This window comes from Mustelus asterias, chromosome 12 (genome assembly GCF_964213995.1).
Source record: "Mustelus asterias chromosome 12, sMusAst1.hap1.1, whole genome shotgun sequence".
Classification (NCBI taxonomy): domain Eukaryota; kingdom Metazoa; phylum Chordata; class Chondrichthyes; order Carcharhiniformes; family Triakidae; genus Mustelus; species Mustelus asterias.
In genome coordinates, this window is record NC_135812.1 from 77,226,755 (window position 1) to 77,250,733 (window position 23,979).

Consider the following 23,979-nt stretch of genomic DNA (forward strand, 5'->3'; position numbering starts at 1 on the left):
CTAAAAACTGATGCCTCACTGAATTATCCTGGTATTTGGACAATAAATCCAAATATCACTTAATTGAATATCAAATAGAATATTTTCAAAAACTGCCCAGTTTTCAAAAAACTGGATTTTGGACGTCCAACTTGTAATATACTGAATTTAAACAATTTGAGTCTTAGGAATAAATGATGAGATTCACTGTAAACCCATCTAATGGAGCCAACTTAGTAGGAAAGTATATCATAGCATCATTGTACGTCCAACCTCTCAATTTTCATCCCATTTGTTCCCTCTGCCATCTCCATTTCTTGCAATATTTTGTCAGTATCATCTTACTTAATAAACATTAATATAAAGTACTTGTCCTGTTCCTCTAAGCATATATTCTGATCACCCTATTATAGAAAGGATATTATTAAACTAGAAAGAGTGCAGAAAAGATTTACTAGGATGCTACCGGGACTTGATGGTTTGAATTATAAGGAGAGGCTGGATAGACTGCGACTTTTTTCTCTGGAGCGCAGGAGGCTTAGGGGTGATCTTATAGAGGTCTATAAAATAATGAGGGGCATAGATCAGCTAGATAGTCAATATCTTTTCCCAAAGGTAGGGGAATCTAAAACTAGAGGGCATAGGTTTAAAGTGAGAGGGGAGAGATACAAAAGGGTCCAGAGGGGCATTATTTTCATACAGAGGGTGGTGAGTGTCTGGAACAAGCTGCCAGAGGTAATCGTAGAGGCAGGCACAATCTTGTCTTTTAAAAAGCGTTTAGACAGTTACATGGGTAAGATGGGTATAAAGGGACATGGGCCAAACGTGAACAATTGGGACTAGCTTAGGGGTTAAAAAAAGGGGCGGCATGGACACATTGGGCCGAAGGGCCTGTTTCCATGTTGTAAACCTCTATGACTCTATATCACCTTTTTTGTACTTAATAGACCCCTGCATCTTACTAGCCGCTAACTGTTTACATGCCAGTAGTAGATTTTTGGCTTCCTTTTATTCATTAATTATGTTCATATTCTCTTTTTGCCAGTTTTTCCTCTTCACCCACCCTCCACTTCCAGCCACAACCTGTCTCCAAAGGTTGTACTTCCTGATTCTCCAGACTGTTTCAAACTGCCGCACTTACCACTTCACTTCTCCTGTTGGTCAACTAGTCTGTGAGATAAACAAGTCTGCTTTATTCCCATCTCTGCGTCAGTTGGATGCATTAGTTTTTTGGGTGTAAATTGTAAGTCAGGTGCTGCTGACAATCATTCTTCAGGGACCTGAACAAAGGTCTTTCCATCTGCAAAAAGGCAATGTCATTGTCAAATCCCAATTTATTATTTCTCCACACAAGTTAATACCAAAGCTTCAACCTTCATCATATCATGCTCACGCCAGTTCATCTTCCAATGCTTAATCTTTCTGATGGGGAATTCCATGTAAAGTAAAGTAAAGTTTATTTATTAGTCACAAGTAAGGCTTACTTAACACTGCAATGAAGTTACTGTGAAATTCCCCTGGTCACCACAGTCCAGCGCCTGTTCGGGTCAATGCACCTAACTGTCCTAACATTGCTCCGAAAAAAATCAATTAACCTCTGTTGTTTTGGTGATGATCTTAAAAGTTTGCCTGTTAATTATTAGCTTACCAACCAGTGAAAATTATTTTCCTTAGCTTCCTCATTTAAACTTCTCAATATTTGAAACCCTATATAAGATCTCTATTTAACTTTATTTAACCTGTTTTAATAAAATAAATCCCTATTTCGGCAGCCTTGTTTTCATTGCAGCCCAACCAACGATTTGAAAAGGTTTAACTTTGCCCTTGTTTTAGTAATCTATACACTCATTTATTATACTGAGAATCCCAGAGGTATTTTTATATATGTTCATTTGCAAATACATGTCCACCATCTAATGTTTATGTATTTTTGATACATTCTTGGGATGTGGACATCAATAGAAAGGCAAGCATCTATTACCTATTCATAACTGCCATTGAGAATATGGTGGTGAACTGCCTCTTGAACCACTGCCCTCGATGTGATGTGATACACTCAGTATCAGGGAGGTAGTTCCAGGATTTTGCCCAGGATACAAGTGCAAGTCAGGATACAAGTGGAGTTTTCTGATCAGTCACACCGAAGCAGGCAACAGCAAACCACTGCAGTGCTTTGGCAATGATGGATGCATCCATGATTTTACAATGTCTTTTGAAGGCATGGTCCCTGACAGAGGAGGAAGACCTTGGTGTGACTGCACTACCTAATAAAGAAGTTAGTGAGAATGGTAAAGGAGCCCCAGAAAAACGAACATCTGCTACTGCCAAGCTCCAGGGCCCAGTCCCTCCCCAACCCCCTCTGGATGTTCCCAGATAAGGATCGCACACTGAGGAGGCACGGTGGTTAGCACTGCTACCTCACAGCACCAGTGAGCCGGGTTCAATTCCAGCCTTGGGTGACTGTGTGGAGTTTGCACGTTCTCCCCATGTCTGCGTGGGTTTTCCTCTGGGTGCTCTGTTTTCCTCCCACAGTACAAAGATGTGCAGGTTGTGTGGATTGATTGGCCGTGCTAAATTGACTGTTAGTGTCAGGGCATTCGTAGGGTAAATACGTGGGGTTACAGGGATAGGGCGTGGGTGGGAGTGTTGTTGATGCAGGCTTGATGGGCCAAATGGCCTCTTTCTGCACTGTAGAGATTCTATGAACAATTGGCTGGGAAGTTGAGACTCCTAATGGGCAATTGCCTTGCACTGAAAACCATCCAAAAATGTGATTTATATTGCAAACTTCAGATGGTTCTGATTATGTTCTGATTAGTTATCCAGAAAAGGTTAGAACAATTAAAACCACTTCTAGCTTCCCGGTAACTATTGTACTGATCTTCCCTGATGCCTCCACAGGATTCCCCCTAACCCCCCCCATTATCCCGCTCACCACCCTGGCTATCTCCCCATTGGACTCCCCCACAGCATACCGACCCCCAATGGAACCCCCCCACCCTTTCACTACCACCCCCGACAACCATCCCCAAACAGGACTTAAACCCCGGCCCCCAAACTCCCTCCCTTCCCAGGACTAACTGCCAACTTCCCATGCCCAGGGCCAACTTGCCTCACTCCAAGGCCCAACTCCCGACCTCCCTCACTCCAAGGCTCAAGGAATGCAGCAATTCCCTGGCATGGACATGATTGGCCTTCAACAACCATAACAATATTCCTTTCTGCTCTGTATGATGATAACCTATAGGGAGTTTCCCGATTCCTATTCACTTAGACCATAAGACATAGGAGCGGAAGTAAGGCCATTCGGCCCATCGAGTCCACTCCACCATTCAATCATGGTTGATTTCAACTCCATTTACCCGCTCTCTCCCCATAGCCCTTAATTCCTCGAGAAATCAAGAATTTATCAATTTCTGTCTTGAAGACGCTTAACGTCAATTGTGCCAGAGCTCCTTGATGCCACTGTCTATCAAGGGTCACTCTCACTTACCTCCAGAATTCAGCTTTTGTCTATGCTTGGACAAGGCATAAAATCAGGAGCAGAGTGGCCCTGGCAGAATCCAAACCTAATTGCCCTTCATGAGAAGATGATCTGCTTTCTTGAACGCTGCACCCACTGTTGTATTCAGGAATTAGTTCCAGGATTTTGACCCAGCGACAACGAAGGAAGTGTGATTTCTTTCCAAGTCAGCATGTTGCTTTACTTGGAGCAGAACTTATCAGTGGTGTTCCCATGCATCTGCTGTCCTTCCAGGTGGTAGAAGTCGAGGATTTGGAAGGTGCTGTTGAAGGACTCTTGGTGAGCATCATGTAGATGCTACACACTGATATCGCTGTGTACCACTGGTGGAGAGAGTTAATGTTTAAAAGGGTGGATGGGGTACTGATCATGAGAACTTTGGCAGCCTGGACGTAGTCTCTCAGTATTCAAAGAACAAAGAAAATTACAGCACAGGAACAGGCCCTCCAAGCCTGCACCGACCATACTGCCCGACTGAACTAAAGCCCCCTACCCTTCCTTGACGTCTTTTGTCAACCAGCATACCATCACTTATTTGATTATAGACGCTCTCAGTTTAAACACTTGAAAGTTTGTTCACACTTGGAATACAGCACAGAAGCAATGCTGACTTGACACAAACTCTTTTCATGCAGCACGTGGATCTGGACTGCACTGCATTGCCTGAGCAAATGGTGGAGACAGAAATATAGAAACTAGAAGTAGTAGACCATTCGGCCCCTTGAGCCTGCTTCACTATTCATTACAATCATCAATTTCAATATCCTGGTTCCCCCCATATCCCTTTAGCCCCAAGAGCTATATCTAATTTCTTCTTGAAATCACACAACAAATTTCTGTGGTAATAAATTCTACATGTTCACTGTTCTCTGAGTGAAGAAATTTCTCCTTGCCTCAGTTCTAAAAGGTTTATCCCTTATCCTCAAACTATGACCCCTCGTTCTGGACTCCCACACCATGGGAAAATTTCTGAATCTATCCTGTCTAACCCTGTTACGTGGAGACAGAGTAAATAGAAGCTTTCAAAAGGCAATTAGATTATCTGAAAATGAAGTTTGTGTAGCTATAAAGGCAGGGTTTTGGAACTTGGAGAATTGCTCCTTCAGAAGGCTGGCATAAACAGAAAAGGCTGAATGGCCTCCTCTGTACTGTAACCATTCTACGACTCGTGTAAAGACACCTCCATCAGTCACTAAACTGGTGTTCAAAGTACTGTATCGGGTCAGGATCACAACCTACTCTCGTGACGATTAAATGATAGGAACCTTCTCCTTCAGCATCAAGGTTACTGAATGAGAATATTCTAGAAATTAGGAATAATTTCATTTAGAGCACAAAATAGTTTTTCGTAAAAATAAATCCCACTGAAGGGATTTAATAAAACCACTCCAGGTAACTGTTCATTAGATGCAAAAGGATCAAAATAGCACGTACGAGTTAAAAATTGAAATGCTGATGGAATGTTTTCACCCAAACAGTAATCGAGTTGTGGAATGAGTACTCAGGGAAGGACATTGTAGCAGAGATGAAGGGTCATCTTTGTCTGAAAAAAGAACAGTTTTTCCAGACCTAACATCCTCGTTTAGTTCCTAAATTATAATTGGGAAGTCATCATGCATTCACCGTGATGAAACTTCATGGTCTTCATATCCAATTCCAAACTCTGAAATGGACACTGCACAATTCTTGTCAATTCAGGGACAAATTCAGCCTCACTGAGGATTCACACTGCTGCAATGTTTTGCACTGGCAATTAATTATTAAATGCTAGTTTACGCAGAAAGTTGTGTGGCTTCATAGTTTGTTTAGGTAGGAGATCAGAAGGTGGCCTGGAAGAAACCATATGAGACACAGAGCTAAATCAGGTCAAAGATTTGTTGTGCCAGCCATGAGTCTTACAGGAATCGATTTTTAAAAGGTCTTTTTACTCTTGTCTTGGGCCAACATCCAAAAACGATAGAGCTCATCAACAGGATTGTCAAATTGTGTGTGTCCAGTCTGCTGTCTGACTTTCTCCCCTTTACAAGTCTTGGGTTAATGACAGCTCCTACTGCCATCTCAGTACAAAACAAGAATTAAAACCAAAATCGTCTGGTCTGCTAACGGATTTCATCAAACCAAGTCAAGCAGGAGTTTAAAATCAGAGCATTTAAAAAGACCACAATACAAGAACTGAAGACAAAAAGCTGGCGAATGCAAAATATCTTTTATTGTGTAGCATTTAGGCAGGGCAAGTGAGTGGCATACCGGCCCTTTTAAAGTTTTATGTGCTATATAAGAACACACAAATTAATCAATTCCATAGGAATTTCAGTGCCTCTTCAACTGGCTATTGGTCATGGGAATGGGATGCTGCGTAGAATCCTCTGGAGAATCTCATTTCCCCGAAGGGCATGAAGCGTGTCTTCGTACAGATGGTTCACAGCGCTACACAGCTGCTCATGTGGGAAGTCTGTTCTCCTGCACATCACCACAGTGATGACGGTGCACAGCAGCAGGAAGAGCAGCACCTTCAGAAGCACTTGGTGGAATAAGTGTCCCTTTTGAGATGCTGATGGACTGGCGGAAGAAACCGGTTCTAAAAGAGATTATAGAATGGAGAAAAACCAATGATTTAATGAACACATGTATACTTGAACATTGTTCAAACTAATAATTTATACTGTTTCCATGGAAAATTGTGATAGCACAAAGCAATTAGCCTTAAACACACACAGGCGATGATTGAGTATTAAGGACAAGGCACAATCTTTCTTCACGGTTTGGCCCTGTCTCCACTGGACTGCTCAGTTTCGGCAGCTTTTGTTTATTCTTTCATAGAATGTGGTGGGGGGGGGGGGGGGGGGTTTCGCATATTAAGACCAGCATTTATTGCCCATCCCCAACTGCCCTTGGGAAGATGTGGGTGAGTCTTCTTAAACTGCTGCAGACATGTGGTGTAGGTGTACCCACAATGCTGTTGAAAAGGGAGTTTCAGGACTTTGATCCAGTGACAGTGAAAGGATGGTGACAAAGTTCCTAGTCAGGATGTGGTGATGGGAGGATTTGTGGGTAACGTCCCTGCCTCTGAGCCAAAAGCTCTGGGTTCGGGTCCCACTCCAGGACTTGACAGCCAATTAAGGTATGTTCATATAATAGCCAACAGGTTGAGTATCAACTTGCAAATCCTTCCAACACACCAATGGCAGGCGGTAAGAGAGACTCCTCGTCAGCCATGCTTAATGTGGAGTGGTACCCTTCAAGCTATAAGCCACTGGCGACAGACTAGCGACTGGTTTCAGCTAAAACTTAATATGGGAACAGAAAAAAGTCTGCCTTGTGCAATGAGGTGCGGGAAGAGAAACAACAACAGGATGGTATGTGACTTGGAGGGGAACTTGCAGATGGTAATCTTCCTATTCGTCTGCTGCTCTTGTCCTGCTACGTGGTGGCAGTCAGAGGTTTAGAAGGTGCTCTCAGGGGTTTGGTGAGTACATTTATAGTGGTTACACACCGCTAGTGGAGGGAGTGTACACTGACATTAGTGACTTTGTTCTCGTGTCAAGCTTCTTGAATGCTGCTGGAGGTCCACTCATCCAGGCAAGTGGAGACTATCCCATCACACTCCTGACTTGTACCTTGTAGATGGTGGACAGGCTTTGGGTAATCAGGCAGTGAGTTAATTGCTGCAGATCATTGATGAAATAGTTAAGGATGATTCAACAAGTTGCAAGGAGGATACCTCTCGGACAGGATGCTCCAACTTATTATTCCCCCTAGTGAAGGCACATTAGCCTCCAACAAGCATAATTTAAGGCTGAGCTGAATTAAACCAACATTTGCCTGCTGTGGTATCCAAATGTTAGTGTTCTAGCATTCTCCGTCACTGGCACCAACATTATTTATTCCCTTTGTTTTGGTGATCAGTGAGAGGTTTGTCTTTCCAGTTTACACCCTTGTTATGGAAACATATGGCCTGTAAAATCTGCACTGGCGTTTACCTTGCTACGAGCCACCTCATCTAAACTCCACTCTCATTCATTCCCCATACCATTTAAGATCCATTATTATTCAAAAACCTACTTTTTTCAAAATAAATTGTGGATTGTGTGTAAGAGGGTTGCAGCAGAAAATTCCACGCTCTCACCAGCTTCCACATAAAGAGGTTTCTCTTCATTCCTTTAATTCTTTTTGTAATCAGCATAAAGGCATTCCCTCTGCTGACCAATGAAAATCATCTGATCTTGTCAGCAAATTAGAACCCATGGAATAAAAGAACAGCAGCATGGACACAAAATTGGCTGAGTGACAGGAAAAGTGAATAGTTGTGAACAGTTGTTTTTTTGGATTAGGGGAAGTCATACAGTGGGGTTCCACAGGGGTCACTATTATGATCCTGCTTTTTACATCCATATTAATAACCTAGATATGCAGGGCACAACTTTAAAATCTGCAAATGGCAAAAATTTAGAAATATTGTGAACTATCAGGAGGACAGTGATAAAATTTAGGAGGGCATAAACTGGCTGGTAGAATGTGATGACAAGTGGCAGATGACATTGAATGCAGAAGGGTGATGTGTTTCATTCTGACAGGAGGAATGGGAGGAGGCAAAATAAAAAGAAAAAGTAGTAAAATTTGATTTATTAGTCGCAAGTAAGGCTTACATTAACATTGCAATGAAGTTACTGTGAAATTCCCCGAGGGTATAATTCTAAAGGGGTCAAAAGCAAAGGGCCCTTAGGATGTATGTACATCATTGAAAGTTACAGGGCAGGTTGAAAAAGCTTATGGTATCCAGGGACTTCTCAATAGGGGCACAAAGTACAAAAACAAGAGAGTTATGATAAACAAACATCAAATGCAGGTTCAGCCTGAACTGGAGTATTTTGTCCAGTTCCGGGTGCCACACTTTAAGAAGGATATTAAGGCATTAGGATGCAGAACGAATTAATGAGAATAGTTCTGGAGATGAGGAGCTTTGGTTATGTGGATAGATTGGAGAAAATGGGGCTGTTCTCCTTGGAGGTGGTTAAAACGAGTATAAACAGAAAGTGCTGGAAATTATCAGCAGTCTGGCAGTATCTATGGTGAGAGAAATATTTAAAGTCAAACATGACTCCTCTTCAGAACTTTTGAGTATTTCCAGCACTTTCCGTTTTTATTTCAAATTTGCAGCATCTGCGGTATTCAATTGTGACTTTCAGAAGAGACTTGGCTCATTATCTGAAGAGGAAAACCTTGCAGGGCTACATGGAAGGTGAGTTACCAGGTGAGTTGCTATTGCAGAGAGCCAGCAGAGACACAAGGGACTGAATGGCCTCCCGCTGTGCTGAAACCATTAAAACTTGATCGTATGTCATTTATCTCTAGCTAGCAACCTAACTTTTCAGATCTTTCTTCATATTATGCTCAAAATGTTCAGAATGCAATGCCCAGCCCAACAGCTAAGCTCAAATCTACGACTCAGTTTGCAAGCTGTACAAGCTAGCAAGGAGGAAGGAAACAAACACGAACCGGGCTTCCTATTGCTGCTCGCCATCCTACTGACGCTGCATGTGTGGACGCAACCAGGACAGATCAGACTGGACTTTCAAAGGCTTCCACAATCGAGAGCCTGTCAACACACACTCTTAGCTCCAGCTATTGTAAGATGTTTGGTACCCATGTAACCATATCCAGCAAATGATCAAGCCTTCAGGAGCCCAGGGAACAATGATGCAAAATTAGGGAAGGGGATAATAAATAATAATTAAGTGATTGCAATTTTCAGGAGTTTATGTCAAGAGAACGATGAACTTGCTTCTCATTGCCCACCGTGTAAGGCTCATGGCAGAGATGCAATTGAGAGCAAGATATAGTTTGTAATTCTGCTAGAATTTACACAGCTCACCCAGCTTCCACCTTTCACTTACTTTCCAATGTACCAGTAGGTTTCTCCTCCTTTGGATGGTTGAATTTCTGTAATTTCTGTGCATCGTACTCCTTCCTGCGCCTCTCCTTCTCCTCCATTTTCTCTCGTTTACGCAGCTCACGTTCCTTTGCTTCTTTAGCCCGTAATTCTGCTTCACGCCTTTTCTCCAACTCTGCAACAACAGACATTTAGCTATAAAGATGGTAGTTGAAGCTTTTAGATGCTTTAATTTGTCCCATGATTCAGTGCTAGCACTAGCCTCAGAGTCAGAAAATCGTGGGTTCAATTGCAGTCTGGATTGGAGTACATAGTTCAAGCTGACATTCCAGTGTGTTACTGAGGAGTGGCGCACCATTGGAGGCACTGTCTTCAAGATGAGAGGTCACACGACAAGGTTATAGTCCAACAGGTTTATTTGGAATCACAAGCTTTCAGAATGCTGCCGAAAGGAGCAGTTTGTGATTTCAAGTAAACCTGTTGGACTATAACCTGGTGTCGTGCGACCTCTCATCTTGTCCATTCCAATCTCCACTTTAAGATGAGAGGCCAAACCAGGTGTTAAATCTTTGTTAATATAGCATATTCTACTGAATGTTACAATTTTACTGCTGCTGATGCAAGTTTATTCTCCCGTGAAGCTTGTGTGGAAGTCCAGAGAACAAGACCAGGTTTGGTTCAGACTCTGGACTCCAATAATAGAACATAGAACAGTACAGCACAGAACAGGCCCTTCGGCCCACGATGTTGTGCCGAGCTTTATCTGAAACCAAGATCAAGCTATCCCACTCCCTATCATCCTGGTGTGCTCCATGTGCCTATCCAATAACCGCTTAAATGTTCCTAAAGTGTCTGACTCCATAATGAATGGAAACTTGGTTGCTGGAGGCTGCTGGTCCCAATGGAATTGCCCCTAAGGATCTGTAAACATTAGTGCAGTGATAAAAAGGAAAAGGCCACAGCTTGCTTAAATTTTTGACTGATTCTCAATTCCACGCTCAGTAATCCATGTATCCAGATGAACATTTATTTTAGAAATTTCATTTCTTACCCCTTTCAACTTGCAGCCTCCGCTGTTTCTCACGATCTTGTTCAGACTGAATGGTTTTCATGTACCGCAGTACCTGTAGTATCAAAGGGTAAAAACAAAGTTAACTATGGATTTTCATTGATTCACGTGATTCCAAATAAACCTGTTGGACTTTAACCTGGTGTTGTGAGACTTCTTACTGTACTTCCTTATCAAATTACTCCTTCCAAAGTGTATCACCTCACACTTTTCAGGGTTAAATTCCATTTGCCACTTATCTGCCTATTTGACCATTCCGTCTATATCTTCTTGTAGTCCAAGACACTCCACCTCACTGTTAACCACATGGCCAATCTTTGTATCATCTGTAAACTTACTAATCTTACCCCCCACATAGTCATCTATGTAATTTATATAAATGATGAATAAAAGGGAGCCCAACACAGATCCCTGTGATACGTCACTGGACACTGGCTTCCAGTCACTAAGGCAGCCTTCTGTCATCACCCTCTGTCTCCTACAATTGAGCCAATTTTGAATCCACTTTATCAAAATTACCCTGTATCCCATGTGAATTTAACTTCTTTACAAGTCTCCCATGTGGGACCTTGTCAAAGGCTTTGCTGAAATCCATATAAACTACATCGACTGCACTACCCTCATCTCCACATCTGGTCACCCCCTCAAAAAATTCAATCAAATTTGTTAGGCATGAGCTCCCTCTGACGAAGCCATGCTGACGATCCCTGATCAAGCTTTGTCTCCCAAGTGGAGACAGATGCTCTCCTTCAGAAGTTTCTCTAATAGTTTTCCTACCACTGATGTGAGACTCACTGGTCTGTAATTCCCTGGTTTACCTTTACAACCCTTCTTAAAATAGCAGAACCACATTAGCTCCAGTCGTCTGGCACCTCCTCCGTGATGTGGAGATGCCAGCGTTGGACTGGGGTAAACACAGTAAGAAGTCTCACAACACCAGGTTAAAGTCCAACAGGTTTATTTGGTAGCACAAGCCACTAGCTTTCGGAGCGCTGCCCCTTCATCAGGTGAGTGGGAGTTCTGTTCACAAACAGGGCATATAAAGACACAAACTCAATTTACAGAATAATGGTTGGAATGCGAGTCTTTACAAGTAATCAAGTCTTAAAGGTACAGACAATGCGAGTGGAGAGAGGGTTAAGCACAGGTTAAAGAGATGTGTATTGTCTCCAGCCGGGGTCCCGGCTCCACCTAGATTGCCCCTTCGTCCCTAATGGGCCCTACTCTTTGCCTGGTTATCCTCCTCCCATTGATAAACTTATAGAATAACTTGGGATTTTCCCTATTTTTAACCAGCCAGAGCTTTCTCATATCCCGTCTTTGCTTTCCTAATTGCTTTCTTAAACTCCACCCTGCACTTTCTATATCTTACTAATGCCTCCACTGATTTGCCCCCCTTGTACTTTTTAAAAGCCTTGCTTTTCCTTCTCCTTGTATCCTGAATATCTCTCATCCATGGTTTTCTGGGCTTGTTATTCCTACCTATCACCTTAGAGGGAACATGCTGGGTTTGCACTCTCCCCATTTCCTTTTTGAATGCCCCCTACTGCTCCTCTGTAGATTTCCCAATCTACCGTGGCCAAATCGTGTCTTATTTCACTAAAATCTGCTCTCCCCCAATCCAAAACTTCTTTTGCCTATTTCCTTGTCCATAACAAACTTAAATTGTACCTTGTTGTGACTGTTATCGCCAAAATGGTATCTCAACCACCTGTCTGGCTTCATTCCCCAGAATCTGATCCAGCACAGCTCCTTCCCTTGTTGGACCCTCTACATATTGCTCCAAAAAGATTCTCCTGTATACATTTCAAAAAATCTACTCCATCCAAGCCCTTAACACTATGTTTGTCCCAGTTAACGTTGGGAAAGTTGAAATCACCTAATAACCCTATTGTTATTGTTTTTACACACCTCCACAAACTGAGCACATATTTGCTCCTCAATATCTCTCTATCTAGGGGTCTACAATAAACACCTAACAATGTGGCTGCCCTTTTTTATTCCCAAGTTCTACTCACAAAGCTTCATTTGATGGCCCCTCCAAGATATCATCTCTCCTTATTGCAGTAATTGACTCCTTAACTAATGACGCAATGTGTCCTCCTCTTTTACCTCCTCCATTATCTCCACCCCCTGCCAAATTAGTTTGAACTCCTTCCAACAGCACTAACAAAACATCCCGCAATGATGTCAGCCCTGTTCTGGTTCAGATGTAGACCATCCCGCTTGTACAGGTCCCACGTTCCCCAGAACTGGTCCTAGTGATCCAGGAATCTAAAGCTCTCTCTCCTGCACCAACCCTTAAGCATTCATCTGCACTATCCTCCATTCTCTGTGTTGGCTAGTATCTGGCACTGGGAGTAATCCAGAGGTAACAACCTGAGAGGTCATGCTTTTTAGTCTACTGCCCAACTCACTGAATTCTTGATGCAAGATCTCATCCCTCTTTCTATCTATGTCATTGGTACTAATATATACCATGCCTCTGCCTTATTACCCTTCCCCTTCAGAATGCCCTGCAGCCGTTCAGTGACATCCCAGACCCTAGCACCAGGGAAGCAACATACCATCCTGGAGTTACGTTGACAGCCAAAGTAGCATCTATCTGTACCCCTGACTACAGAATCCCCTATTACGATTACTGCCCCCCCCCCCCAAAATCACTGTACAGACAAGTTGCTTGTGGCGCCAGATGTTTGGTTCTGTCTGCACTCCGGGGAGGAACCAGCCTCCAAAATATGGAATACCGATTTGCAAGCGAGACCCCAGGGGACTTCTGAATCACCTGCCTACATCTCTTGGACTGCCTGGTGGTCACCCATTCCCTTTCTTCCTCAAGTTCCTTCAGCTACAGTGTGACCACCTCCCTAAATGTGTTATCCACACTGCTCTCAGACTTGCGATTGTTCCACAGTTAACCCATCCGCCATTCCAACTCCAAAACTTGAGTTTCCAGGAGCTGCAGCAGGACACGACTAAACCCTTTAAGTTTAAAAACTTTATAAGACTTGTTTAAAAAATAAAATAATTCCTTACCTGTGCGTAAACAAAGAGCTTCAATTTAATATGGTTTGGAAATACCCACCAGGACTTCTCACCCATCAGCTGTGCCCGTTAGTCTCATGTCATTTTCTGACCTGTAATGTCTGTGCCCTTTTGAAATATATTCAATGGCTTGGCTTCCACAGCCTTCTGTGGTAGAGAATTCCACAGGTTCACCACCATCTCAGTGGAGACATTTCTCCTCATCTCAGTTTTAAATGACCTATCCTGTATCCTGAGACTGTGACACCTTGTGGACCCCCAACCATAGGAATCACCATCTCTGCATCCAGTCTGTCCAGCCCTGCCAGAATTATACACCTTTCAATTAGATCCCTCATTCTTCTGAATTCCAGTCAAGACAGGCCCAGTCACCCCAACCTCTCCTCATACAACAATCCTGCCATCCTAGGAATCAGTCTGATGAACCTTTGCTGCACTCCGTCTATGGAAAGTGTACTGTTTCTTAGGTAAGGAGACAAAAACGCCACATAATACTCCAGGTGTAGTCTCATCGAGGATCTGTAGAGTTGCAGTAAGGCACCCTTGCTCTTCTACTCAAGTCCTCTTGCAATGAAGGCCAATCTTCCAATTTCCTTCCTAAAGACTTGCTGTACCTGCATGTTTGCATTAGGACACCCAGGTCTCCTTATACATCAACATTTCAATTACGGCGATAGTGATATAACCGCACAAACTAGTACAATATCCCAGTGCATCACAAGCGCTGGACGTTTACAGAATCACAGAATTGTTACAGTGTAGGAAGCCATATCTGCACCAACTGTTCAAACAAACAAGATGACTTAGTGCCAGTCCCCTGCCTTTTCCACGTACCATTGCTCATCATCTAATGTCCTCTTGAAAGTCTTGATTGAATCTGCCTCCACCAAACTTCCAGGCAGAGCAGTCTAGACCTGAACCACTCGCGGTGTGAAGAAGTTTTTTCTCACATCATATTTGTTTCTTTTGCAAATCACTTCAAAACTATGTTCTCATTCTTGATCCTTTTATGAGCAGGAACAGTATCTCCCCCTCTACTCTGTCCAGCCCCATGATGCTTTTGAGCATCTCTGCCAAATCTCCTCTTACCCATCTCCTCTTCAAAGAGAACAGCCCCAACTGCTCCAATCTATTCTCGTATCTGAACCATCCCCGGAACCATTCTTGTAAACCTCTTCTGCACTCTCTCCAATGTGTTTACATCCTAGTGTGGTGCCCAGAACTGTACACAATACTTTGGCTGGGCTTAACTGGTGTTTTGTACAAGTTCAGCATACCCTCCTTGCCTTAGTACTCTATGCCCCTATTTATAAAGTCCAGAATACAAAATGCTTTATTAACTGTTCTCTCCACCTGTCCTGCCACCTCAATGATCTACACACATATACGCCCAAGTCCCTTTGCTCCCTTAAGGATTTTACACCTCATTTTATATTGCCTCTCCATGTTCTTCCTACCAAAATGCATCACACTTCTCCGCATTGAATTTTATCTGCCACCTATCAGTCCACTCTTATGTTCTGCTTCCTATTTTTCAGCCAATTTTGTATCCACATTGCTACTGCCCTTGTTATTCCATGAACTATAGCTTTTCTCACAGGCCTGTTGTGTGGCACTGTATCCAATACCTTCTAAAAGTCCATGTACACCACATCAACTGCTTTGTCCTCATTGACCCATTCTGTTACCTCAAAAAACTCCAGTAAGTTTGTCAAACACCATTTCCCCTTCAGAATTCCATGCCGTCTCTTCCCAATCAATTCACATTTTTCCAGTCTTTCCTGAATAATTGTTTCTTGAAGTTTCCCACCACTGATCTTAAACTGACTGGTCTGTAATTTCTGGGGCTATCCTTACAATTTTTTTTGAATATCCATAATTCTTCAGCCCGCTGGCATCTCCCGAGTCTAGGGAAGATTGGAAGATTATGGTCACTGCCTCTTCAAATTCCACTCTCACTTCCTTCAATATCCTTGGGTGCATCTCATCTGACCCTGGTACTTGCCAACGTTAATTACCAATAGTCTATACAACACTTCCTCCTTATCAATTTTGAACCCATCTAGGCGCAGAGTTTCCTTCTCTGTCTCCATGGCCTGGGGAAGTATCCATTTCCTTGGGAAAGACAGATGCAAAGTATTCATTTAATATCTCAGCTATGTCCCAACCTCCATGTGTGAATGCCCTTTTTGGCCTCTAATCAGTCCTACACCTTTTGCCACTCTTACTATTAATATGCCTTTGGAAAACTTTGGGATTCCCCTTTATGTTGGCTGTCAATCTTTTCTCATAATCCTTCTTCATGTCTCTAATGCGCTTTTTCACTTAATTTCTACTTCCTTTTTCATTCAGGATTGAGATGAGTAATTCCTTCACTCAAAAAGTTTTGAATCTTTGGAATTCTTGATACCAGAGGGCCGATGGTGCTCAATTAGCATATTTATGACTCAGATTTATAAGAGTTTTGGGTAGAAGGGGAATGAAGGGATGTGAGAATAGTGCAGAAATTTGGAGTTCAGCCATGGTTAGTATTAAACAGCAGAGCGGGTTTGAATAACAAATATCCCAAAGCAATTCACAGGAGTGTTATAAAGGAAGCTTAGATAATGAACTACACAAGACAACATTTGGGCAGATAGTCAAAAAGGTTAGTTCTAAGCTATATCTTAAAGAAACAGAAAGAAAGGCTGACAGGTGTAAGGAGGATATTCAAAGCTTGGGGCCCAGACAACCGAAAAGGCAGCTGCCTATGGTGGAGCAAGAAGCTGATCAGGAGGGTTGGAATTGGCAAGTCTATAGCATTTCCGCAGATGAGCTGAGGCAGGACTGAGTCAGGTGATGTTAGAGATGGAAGTAGGTTAATCCTAGTGTTGGCATGAATATGTGATAGGAGGTGCGATTTGGGGTCAAACGTGAGTCCTAGGGTGCGAGCCATCTGGTTCAGCCTCAGACATTTGCAAAACAAAAGGCCAAATGAGCTACTCCTGCTCCTATTTCGTCTGTTCTTATGCCACAACTTGGAAATAAAACTAGGGGTATAATAGAATCATAGAAACCCTACAGTGCAGGAGGAGGCCATTTGGCCCATCAAGCCTGCACTGACAACAATCCCACCAAGCCCCTATCCCCGTAACCCCACATTATTTACCCTGGTAATCCCCCTGACACTAAGAGGCAATTCAGCATGGCCAATCAACCTAGCCCACATACCTTTGGACTGTTGGAGGAAACTGAAGCACCCGGAGGAAACGCACGCGGACACGGGGAGAACGTGCAGACTCCGCACAGACAGTGACCCAAGGCTGGAATTGAACCCGGGTTCCCTGGCGCTGTGAGGCAGCAGGGCTAACCACTGTGCCACCTTGCCGCTCAATGTCAGATGCTGAAACCGCTCTCGTGTTATCTATATTGTGAGGATAAATCCTGAAGCTTACATTGGCTGCACTCAGTTTGCACTGCTTCTCATCCAGGCAGTCGCCAGCCACCTTCTCAAGCAATGGATCGAGTGGATTTCCTTTTAAATCCAACCACTTTAAGTTCTGTGGAGAGAAAGTGGAGTCACTCAGTCAGCCTCATTGTGTCTGAGAGAAATAGCAGCATGCATTTAACTACCACATTTCATAAATTACAACAGTAGCTGCACTTCATTGATTTAAAATGCTTTCTAATGTCAAGGTGGGGAAAGGTGCTATATAAATACAACATCTTTTCTTTCACGATAAATGCTGCCCTTAATCCTTTCACCTATATAACGTGTTTCTCCTTTCCTGGGCCCCAACAGAACTAGATCCATGTATTAATAAATGAACTGGAGGCAATACATTGTAACAGCATCAGAAAGAAATCTCAGCACCTGGTTTTAATTATCATTGATTTTTTGCTCCTGAATTTTAATTACTGCTACTCATTAAGGTCCGAATTAAAAAACTGCATTATCCAATGGCCTTTCCTACCAGGGAGATATGAAAACCACCAATAATTTCCACTTAGAAACCACATTATAACAGGTGCAAAATGTGTTAAGTCACACAGGTATGTAGGAAATGGCTTACTGAGGTTGATCCAGAGAGAGATTGCCGAAGGAGGTGGAACTTTATTCATCACATCTCCTCACACATTCCCCAGGGCTCTATCCTAATCACAAAACAATTTTTAACTTCAGCTTTAGTACTTGCTCCTTTGTCACAGTACTAAGGAGAAGTTAATCACTTTTAATCTTCCTAGTCCATAGCCACCATACTGACCTTGCCATTAACATGGTCTACTCCCATTGTATCAATCACAGATAGGGTCACCTCAGATCACTTTATATCACTCGCCACCCTCACCCCACTTCTCCCCTCAACCCTACTTCCACCAGTGACCTATCCAGAGAAAAACATTACCCCCAATTCACTTACAACTGCACTTTCAAAATCCCACTGTCCAGCCTTTGGCCATCTGCTCTCCACAATATTTCTGCAGTTACTGATTTGTTCAACCAAAACACTGACTTCAATCTTCTATACCCTAGTCCCAAATTCAACCATTCCTCCCTCTCACTCTATTACCTGAATGCATAATGAATGAGCAGAAACTTCTTCCAGTTAAATATTAGGAAGACTGGAGTGTTGTCTTCAGTTCCTGCCAAAACCTCCACTCCTTCGCCTCCATCCCTCTTCCTGGTAAGTAACTACCAGTCTGTTCACAACCTTGGTATCATATGTGACCCAAAATTGAGCGTCTGACCACATTTCCATTTCAACACTAAGATTGGTAATTTCCATCTCCATATTGCCCAACTCCACTCCTGCCTCAACACATCGGCTATTCATTGCATCATCTGCTTTAATTCTTAATTACACTGAAGATCAATTTCTGAAATGCGTTTCTCATAGAATCCTACAGCGCAGAAGGCCCATCGAGTCTGCACCCACCGCAATCCCACCCAGGCCCTATCCCCATAACCCTTCATATTTACCCTGCTAATCCCCCGGACACTAGGGTTAATTTAGCATGGTCAATCAACCTAACCCGTACACTTTTGGACTGCAGGAGGAAACCCGAGCACCCGGAGGAAACGCACGCGGACACGCGGAGAATGTGCAAACTCCACACAGACAGTGACCCAGGGCTGGAATTGAACTCGGTCCCTAGTGCTGTGAGGCAGCAGTGCAAACCACTGTGCCACCCTCTAAAATGATAAAACATGAGCAGCGAAATTCGGGGCTGAAGGGGAGAAATTGGCAAACTGAAAACAGGTTTTTCTCTCTAATCTGTCCAATGTCCGAGGTATTAGAACAGACTTCCTACCTTGAGCTGAGCAAAGCTGACAGGCAAGTTGGTCAGTTTGTTGTTGTAAAGGTCCAAATGTTGCAGGTTAAGGAGACGTCCAAAATCTGAAGGAAGCTCCTGCAACTGGTTTTTGCTGAGGTCGAGTTTGATGAGGTGAGTCAGGCTGCAGAATTCTGGCTGCATTTGATGGGAGCACGGTTTTTCATAAAAACAAGAGAGGAAAATTAATTAAAACACAACAGTGGCTCTGGGGAAAATCCCACATGGAACTTTGAAACCAGTAGAATCTGCTTTTGCTCGAGCTGCACAACTCTAGTTACCTCATTCCTCCCGGACAATATCCTACACACAGCTGTCCACTCACAATGTTCAAGGGGGATAAAACAGCACCTGGACAGCACCAAATTAACCAGCCATCACCAACCAGGATTGGCTTGGCTGACTTTTCATTTTCATTGCCTAGCTCATGGACACCTCAGTCCCCCGACCTAGATATGAAAATTGAAAGTCAGCCCGGATTCCTGCCCTGATTGTTAGCCAGTGGCTTCTGCTACAATGTGCACGTGGATCTTGAACGAGAATGGGATTGGGATCAGCTATGTTTACCTCTATCCTTAAATAACAAAACCTGCATTTATAATATTAGGAGTAAATTTCTTTGCTCTTCTTTGAATTAGTAGCCATATTATTTTATGTGCACCCAAGAGGACAGACAGAGAAACTTGCTATCCACAAAGAAAACGCCACTCTGACAGTGCAACACCCCTCCAGCACTGCACTGGCCACAAAAGACAAAATGCTGGAAAATCTCAGCAGGTCTGGCAGCATCTGTAAGGTGAGAAAAGAGCTGACGTTTTGAGCTCAGATGACCTTTCGTCAAAACTGCTCCGGGCTCCGACAAAAGATCATCTGGACTCGAAATGTCAGTTCTTTTCTCTGAGATTTTCTAGCATTTTCTCTTTTGGTTCCAGATTCCAGCATCCGCAGTAATTTGCTTTTATACTGTACTGGCAGCATCAGCCTAAATTTTGATCAAGTCTCTGGAGTGTACTTGAGCTCAAAACCTTCTGAGTCAAAAGTGAGAGAGTGCTGCACACAACACCAAGGCTGACAGCTACAGCATGCTGTTGCTGGCTGCCTAGCCTCAAGCACGAATAGTGGGTTAAACCACTGATTCCCCAAACAAATCATAAAACCAATACGTATCAATGTAATTGGAAGGAAGAAAACATGCAGACAAAAAGCTACATTCACACAGAATGCAATGGGCATTGTAGAGAGCGCTTTATTCTGTATTTAATTTGTAATGTAGCTGCAATGGGAGACACAACAGTATCAGGCTGGGTTTATATACAACACTCTGATGTGGTACAGGAATTGATCACCGTATATACAGAACTCTAAACCAGTGGACTTAGCTCCTTCAACCTGGTAAAAAATATAAAAACTGGAGAAAGCTGACAACCCTTTGTGCGCAACAAGAATTGAAAAGCAGACAAACTTACACTGAAGCTTATCGAGAGCTCATGTGGAATAGAATCATAGACTCCCTACAGTGCAGAAGGCGGCCATTCAGTTCATCGAGTCTGCACCAACTCTCTGACAGAGCATCTCACTCAGATCCACTATCCCTGTAATCCCACATATTTACCCCACTAATCTCCCTAACCTACACATCCTGGGACACTAAGGGGCACGTTAGCACAGCCGATTCACCTAACGTGCGCATCTTTGGACTGTGGGAGGAAACCAGAGCACCCGGAGGAAACCCACACAGACACGGGGAGAGTGTACAAACTCTACACAGTCACCCAAGGCCTGAATCGGACCAGGGTCCTTGGCGCTGTGAGGCAGCAGTGTTAACCACTGTGCCATCCTCAAGAAAAATGTGCTCAAACTGTATACGGTATACAACATAAATAAACTGTAACAGTTTTAGTCACAATGTTATCAAAAGATCTCGGGGCACAGGATTGAGTGTCAATTTCTATGTAATTCCACATATAGCGGATATATATAGGACTCTGACTGCTTTGTTGCTATTGTTGTTTTTGTAAAAGCTGAGATTTCATAAACAGGCTGGAGTTTCGTGGTTGTCTCCCATGACAGTCACACAAGGGTATTGCCAATGTTTATTTTAAGCCAATATTCTTTCACTCTCTCCTGAAGGTGTTTTTCTGAGTGAGGACTTTTCAGCTAGTGCCAATTCTCCCTCCCCCTTCCCCTGATGGCGTGGATTCCCTCTGGGCTCAAGAATGTTTTTGTAAACATCCCAATATCCCAGAGCTTTCATTCAATGATTGCTGAGCTATGAAATGTCCCCTCCCTTGACAGCGGCAAAGTTAGCACCGAGCTGAACCTTGCCGTTCAGAGAATTGATGTCGTGCCTCATTCAACTAATCACTACTATCTACTCAACCTTTTGTCCCACAGCCCCACAACACACACAACACGTGCACACATTTTGCATGCACTGACAACCAACCCCACACATAACAGACCCACAATTCATGCGCACACAAATGCATCCTTTATAAAGTCTTACCGGCAACATGACGATACAGTTGCAGGACAGATCCAGAATGATGGCCTTGGGGAGGGCTGCCTGTAAACACAAGGCAATATCATATATTGAGATTTGACAGAATTACAATGCAGCTGCTGCACAAACAGGCAGTGAACTCTGACTCTTCATGGACTTGGAGCTGAATAAAGTTTTTAAAAGTTCCATTTATTAGTGTCACAAGTAGGCTTATATTAACACTGCAATGAAGTTAATGTGAAAATCTCCTAATTGCCACACTCCGGTGCCCGTTCGGGTACACTGAGGGAGAATTTAGCATGGCCAATGCACCTAACCAGCACGTCTTTCACCTGTGGGAGGAAACCAGAGCACCCAAAGGAAACCCACGCAGACACAGAGAGAACGTGCCGACTCCGCACAGACAGTGACCCAAGCCAGGAATCAAACCCGGGTCCCGGGCGCTGTGAGGCAACAGTGCTAACCACTGTACCGCTCTAGAGAGATAACCATTTCATAAATGCACACGATTCAGCTCAGTTGTACTTTATTGTAAGTCCAACCATGCCTTTTGATAGGACAGGACAGAGTAGGATTCACTCTGTATCTAACCCTGTGATGTACTTGTCCTCAAACTGTTTGATGGGGATAGTGGCGAGGGAGCTGTGATTGATGGGGACTCTGGGTTTATAAATGTGAAAGAAATAAGCATCCTTTGGCTTGATGAGCACAGTAACAAGAGATTTTAAAAGGCACACAAGAGGTTAGCCCATCGCAAGCCGCTTTAGTCATTTTGAATAAGAATGTGGAAGCATTTTTTGTTATTTTAAATGAAAATATTCCACATTTACCAAATTGTAAACTTGCTAAAAGCAAAAGAAAATCCTGTTGCTGTCACTGAGAGCCTTTGGCATCGCTGAAACACTTTTGTTGAATGGTTCAGTCACACAGGTGCTGGGATCCACAGTGAACAGGACACTGGGGGGGGGGGGGGGGAGGAGAGAGGGGGGGAGCCGGCCCGGAGGGGGTGGGGCACCCCAGGCCGGGGCACCCCAGGCCAGGGCACCCCAGGCCAGGCACCAACCTCAGGCACCCGGGCTCAGTCTCTGGGATCCCCGTCCTGCCCTCCCCAGGTGGTGAAGTCTATCTGGGCCGCGGTGCCTGGGGACAGGCTCAAAGGCCCTTCAGAGAGGCAGCTGGCCGACTGCGGGAGGCATCACAGCCGGGCGCTGTCGCGGCCCCAGGGCCGCCCTTTGCTCCTGTTCCAGCCGCCGCCGCCGCACCAACAGCCCCCCGCTCCTCCTCTCACCAGCTCCCGGGTCGGGACCTCACTCAGGCCGCTCAGGCTCAGGTCCAGCTCGTTGCCATCCAGCCGCTCCCGGAGGCTGGGGTTCGGGTTCAGCTGCTTCCCGCTGTTCTTCGGCATCTCCGCTGTTGCGGCCTCACTCCCTGGCGATTCCCCGGCTCCGGCCCCGCACTCCAGCGGCTCCCGGCTCCACGGCGGCGGCTACACGTCAGATCAGACCCCCGGGACCAAACAAGGAGACAGCGCGGAGACAGGAGCAGCCACTCCGGCCCAACTCCGCCCACAGCGCCCCACTCAACCGGGAGGAGTATCGACATCCTGCAAATCCCAACTGCCCTACACCTCCTCATCCAAGCCCAAATGTATAGTTTAAGTTTTAAAGTTTATTTATTAGTGTCACAAGTAGGCTGACATTAACACTGCAATGAAGTTACTGTGAAAAACCCCTCCCTTTTGGTGAAAATCCCCTAGTCGCCACACTCCGGTGCCTGTTCGGGTACACTGAGGGAGAATTTAACATGGCCAATGCACCTAACCAGCATGTCTTTCGGACTCTGGGAAGAAACCGGAGCACCTGGAGGAAACCCACGCAGACATGGGGAGAATGTGCAGACTCCGCACAGACAGTGACCCAAACTGCAAATCGAACCCAGGTCTCTGGCGCTGTGAAGCAACAGTGCGAACCACTGTGCCACCATGCCACCCCACATTCATCTCCCATCTGAATAGGAACCCAGAGTCCTATCCAAATATAAACTCCAAGTTTATATTTCTAAGATGGCACGGTGGCAGGGACTTGGGTTCAATTCCAGCCTTGGGTGACTGTGCGGAGTCTGTATGTTCTCCCTGTGCCTGTGTGGTTTTCCTACGGGTGCTCCAATTTCCTCCCACAGTTTAAAGATGGGCAGGTTAGGTGAACTGGCCATGCTAAGTTGCCCCTTAGTGTCAGGGGGACTAGCAGGGTACATACGTGGTGTTACCGGGATAGGACCTGGGCTGGATTGTTGTCAGTGCAGACTCGATGGGCCGAATGACCTCCTTTTGCACTGTCGGTATTCTATGATTCAAATCTAAATATAAATATCAATCTCCAATTCAAATCAGCCCACAAATCTCCTGCCTAGTATAAACCCCAACTCAAATGTAAACCTCAATTTATAAACCAAACATAAACCCAATCTCCAGAACATAAAGTACCAATTGACAAAATTACAAAGAACTGTAGAGCACTACAGAAATATCTCATAGAAACCTCTAAAATTCTAACAGGACGAGACCGGGTGGATGCAGGAAGGATGTTCCTGATGGTGGGGGAGTGCAGAATCAGGGGTCATTGTCTGAGGATACAGGGTAAACCTTTTAGGACTGAGAT

At 44.2% G+C, this 23,979-nt stretch overlaps 1 protein-coding gene across 1 annotated transcript; it reads right to left on the reverse strand.

Moving 5' to 3' along the window:
* Positions 1-5,694: 5,694 nt before the first annotated feature.
* Positions 5,695-22,897, reverse strand: lrrc59 (leucine rich repeat containing 59). Its single transcript, XM_078225468.1, has 7 exons — positions 22,611-22,897; positions 21,326-21,385; positions 18,799-18,957; positions 16,941-17,045; positions 10,444-10,516; positions 9,397-9,567; positions 5,695-6,080 (listed from the first exon to the last, which is right to left on the reverse strand). The coding sequence occupies exons 1-7, from the start codon at positions 22,725-22,727 to the stop codon at positions 5,839-5,841; spliced, it is 927 nt and encodes a 308-aa protein (XP_078081594.1). The 5' UTR covers positions 22,728-22,897; the 3' UTR covers positions 5,695-5,838.
* Positions 22,898-23,979: the final 1,082 nt, after the last annotated feature.

Bases quoted from the DNA above. Each gene is read 5' to 3' on its own strand.
- lrrc59 (XM_078225468.1), bottom strand. From the start codon at position 22,727: ATGCCGAAGAACAGCGGGAAGCAGCTGAACCCGAACCCCAGCCTCCGG. The intron at 18,958-21,325 runs GTAAGACTTTAT...CATCAAATGCAG, and splicing joins ACTGTATCGTCATGTTGCCG to CCAGAATTCTGCAGCCTGAC. The intron at 10,517-16,940 runs GTAAGCTTCAGG...TTGATACTACAG, and splicing joins GCAAACTGAGTGCAGCCAAT to GTACTGCGGTACATGAAAAC.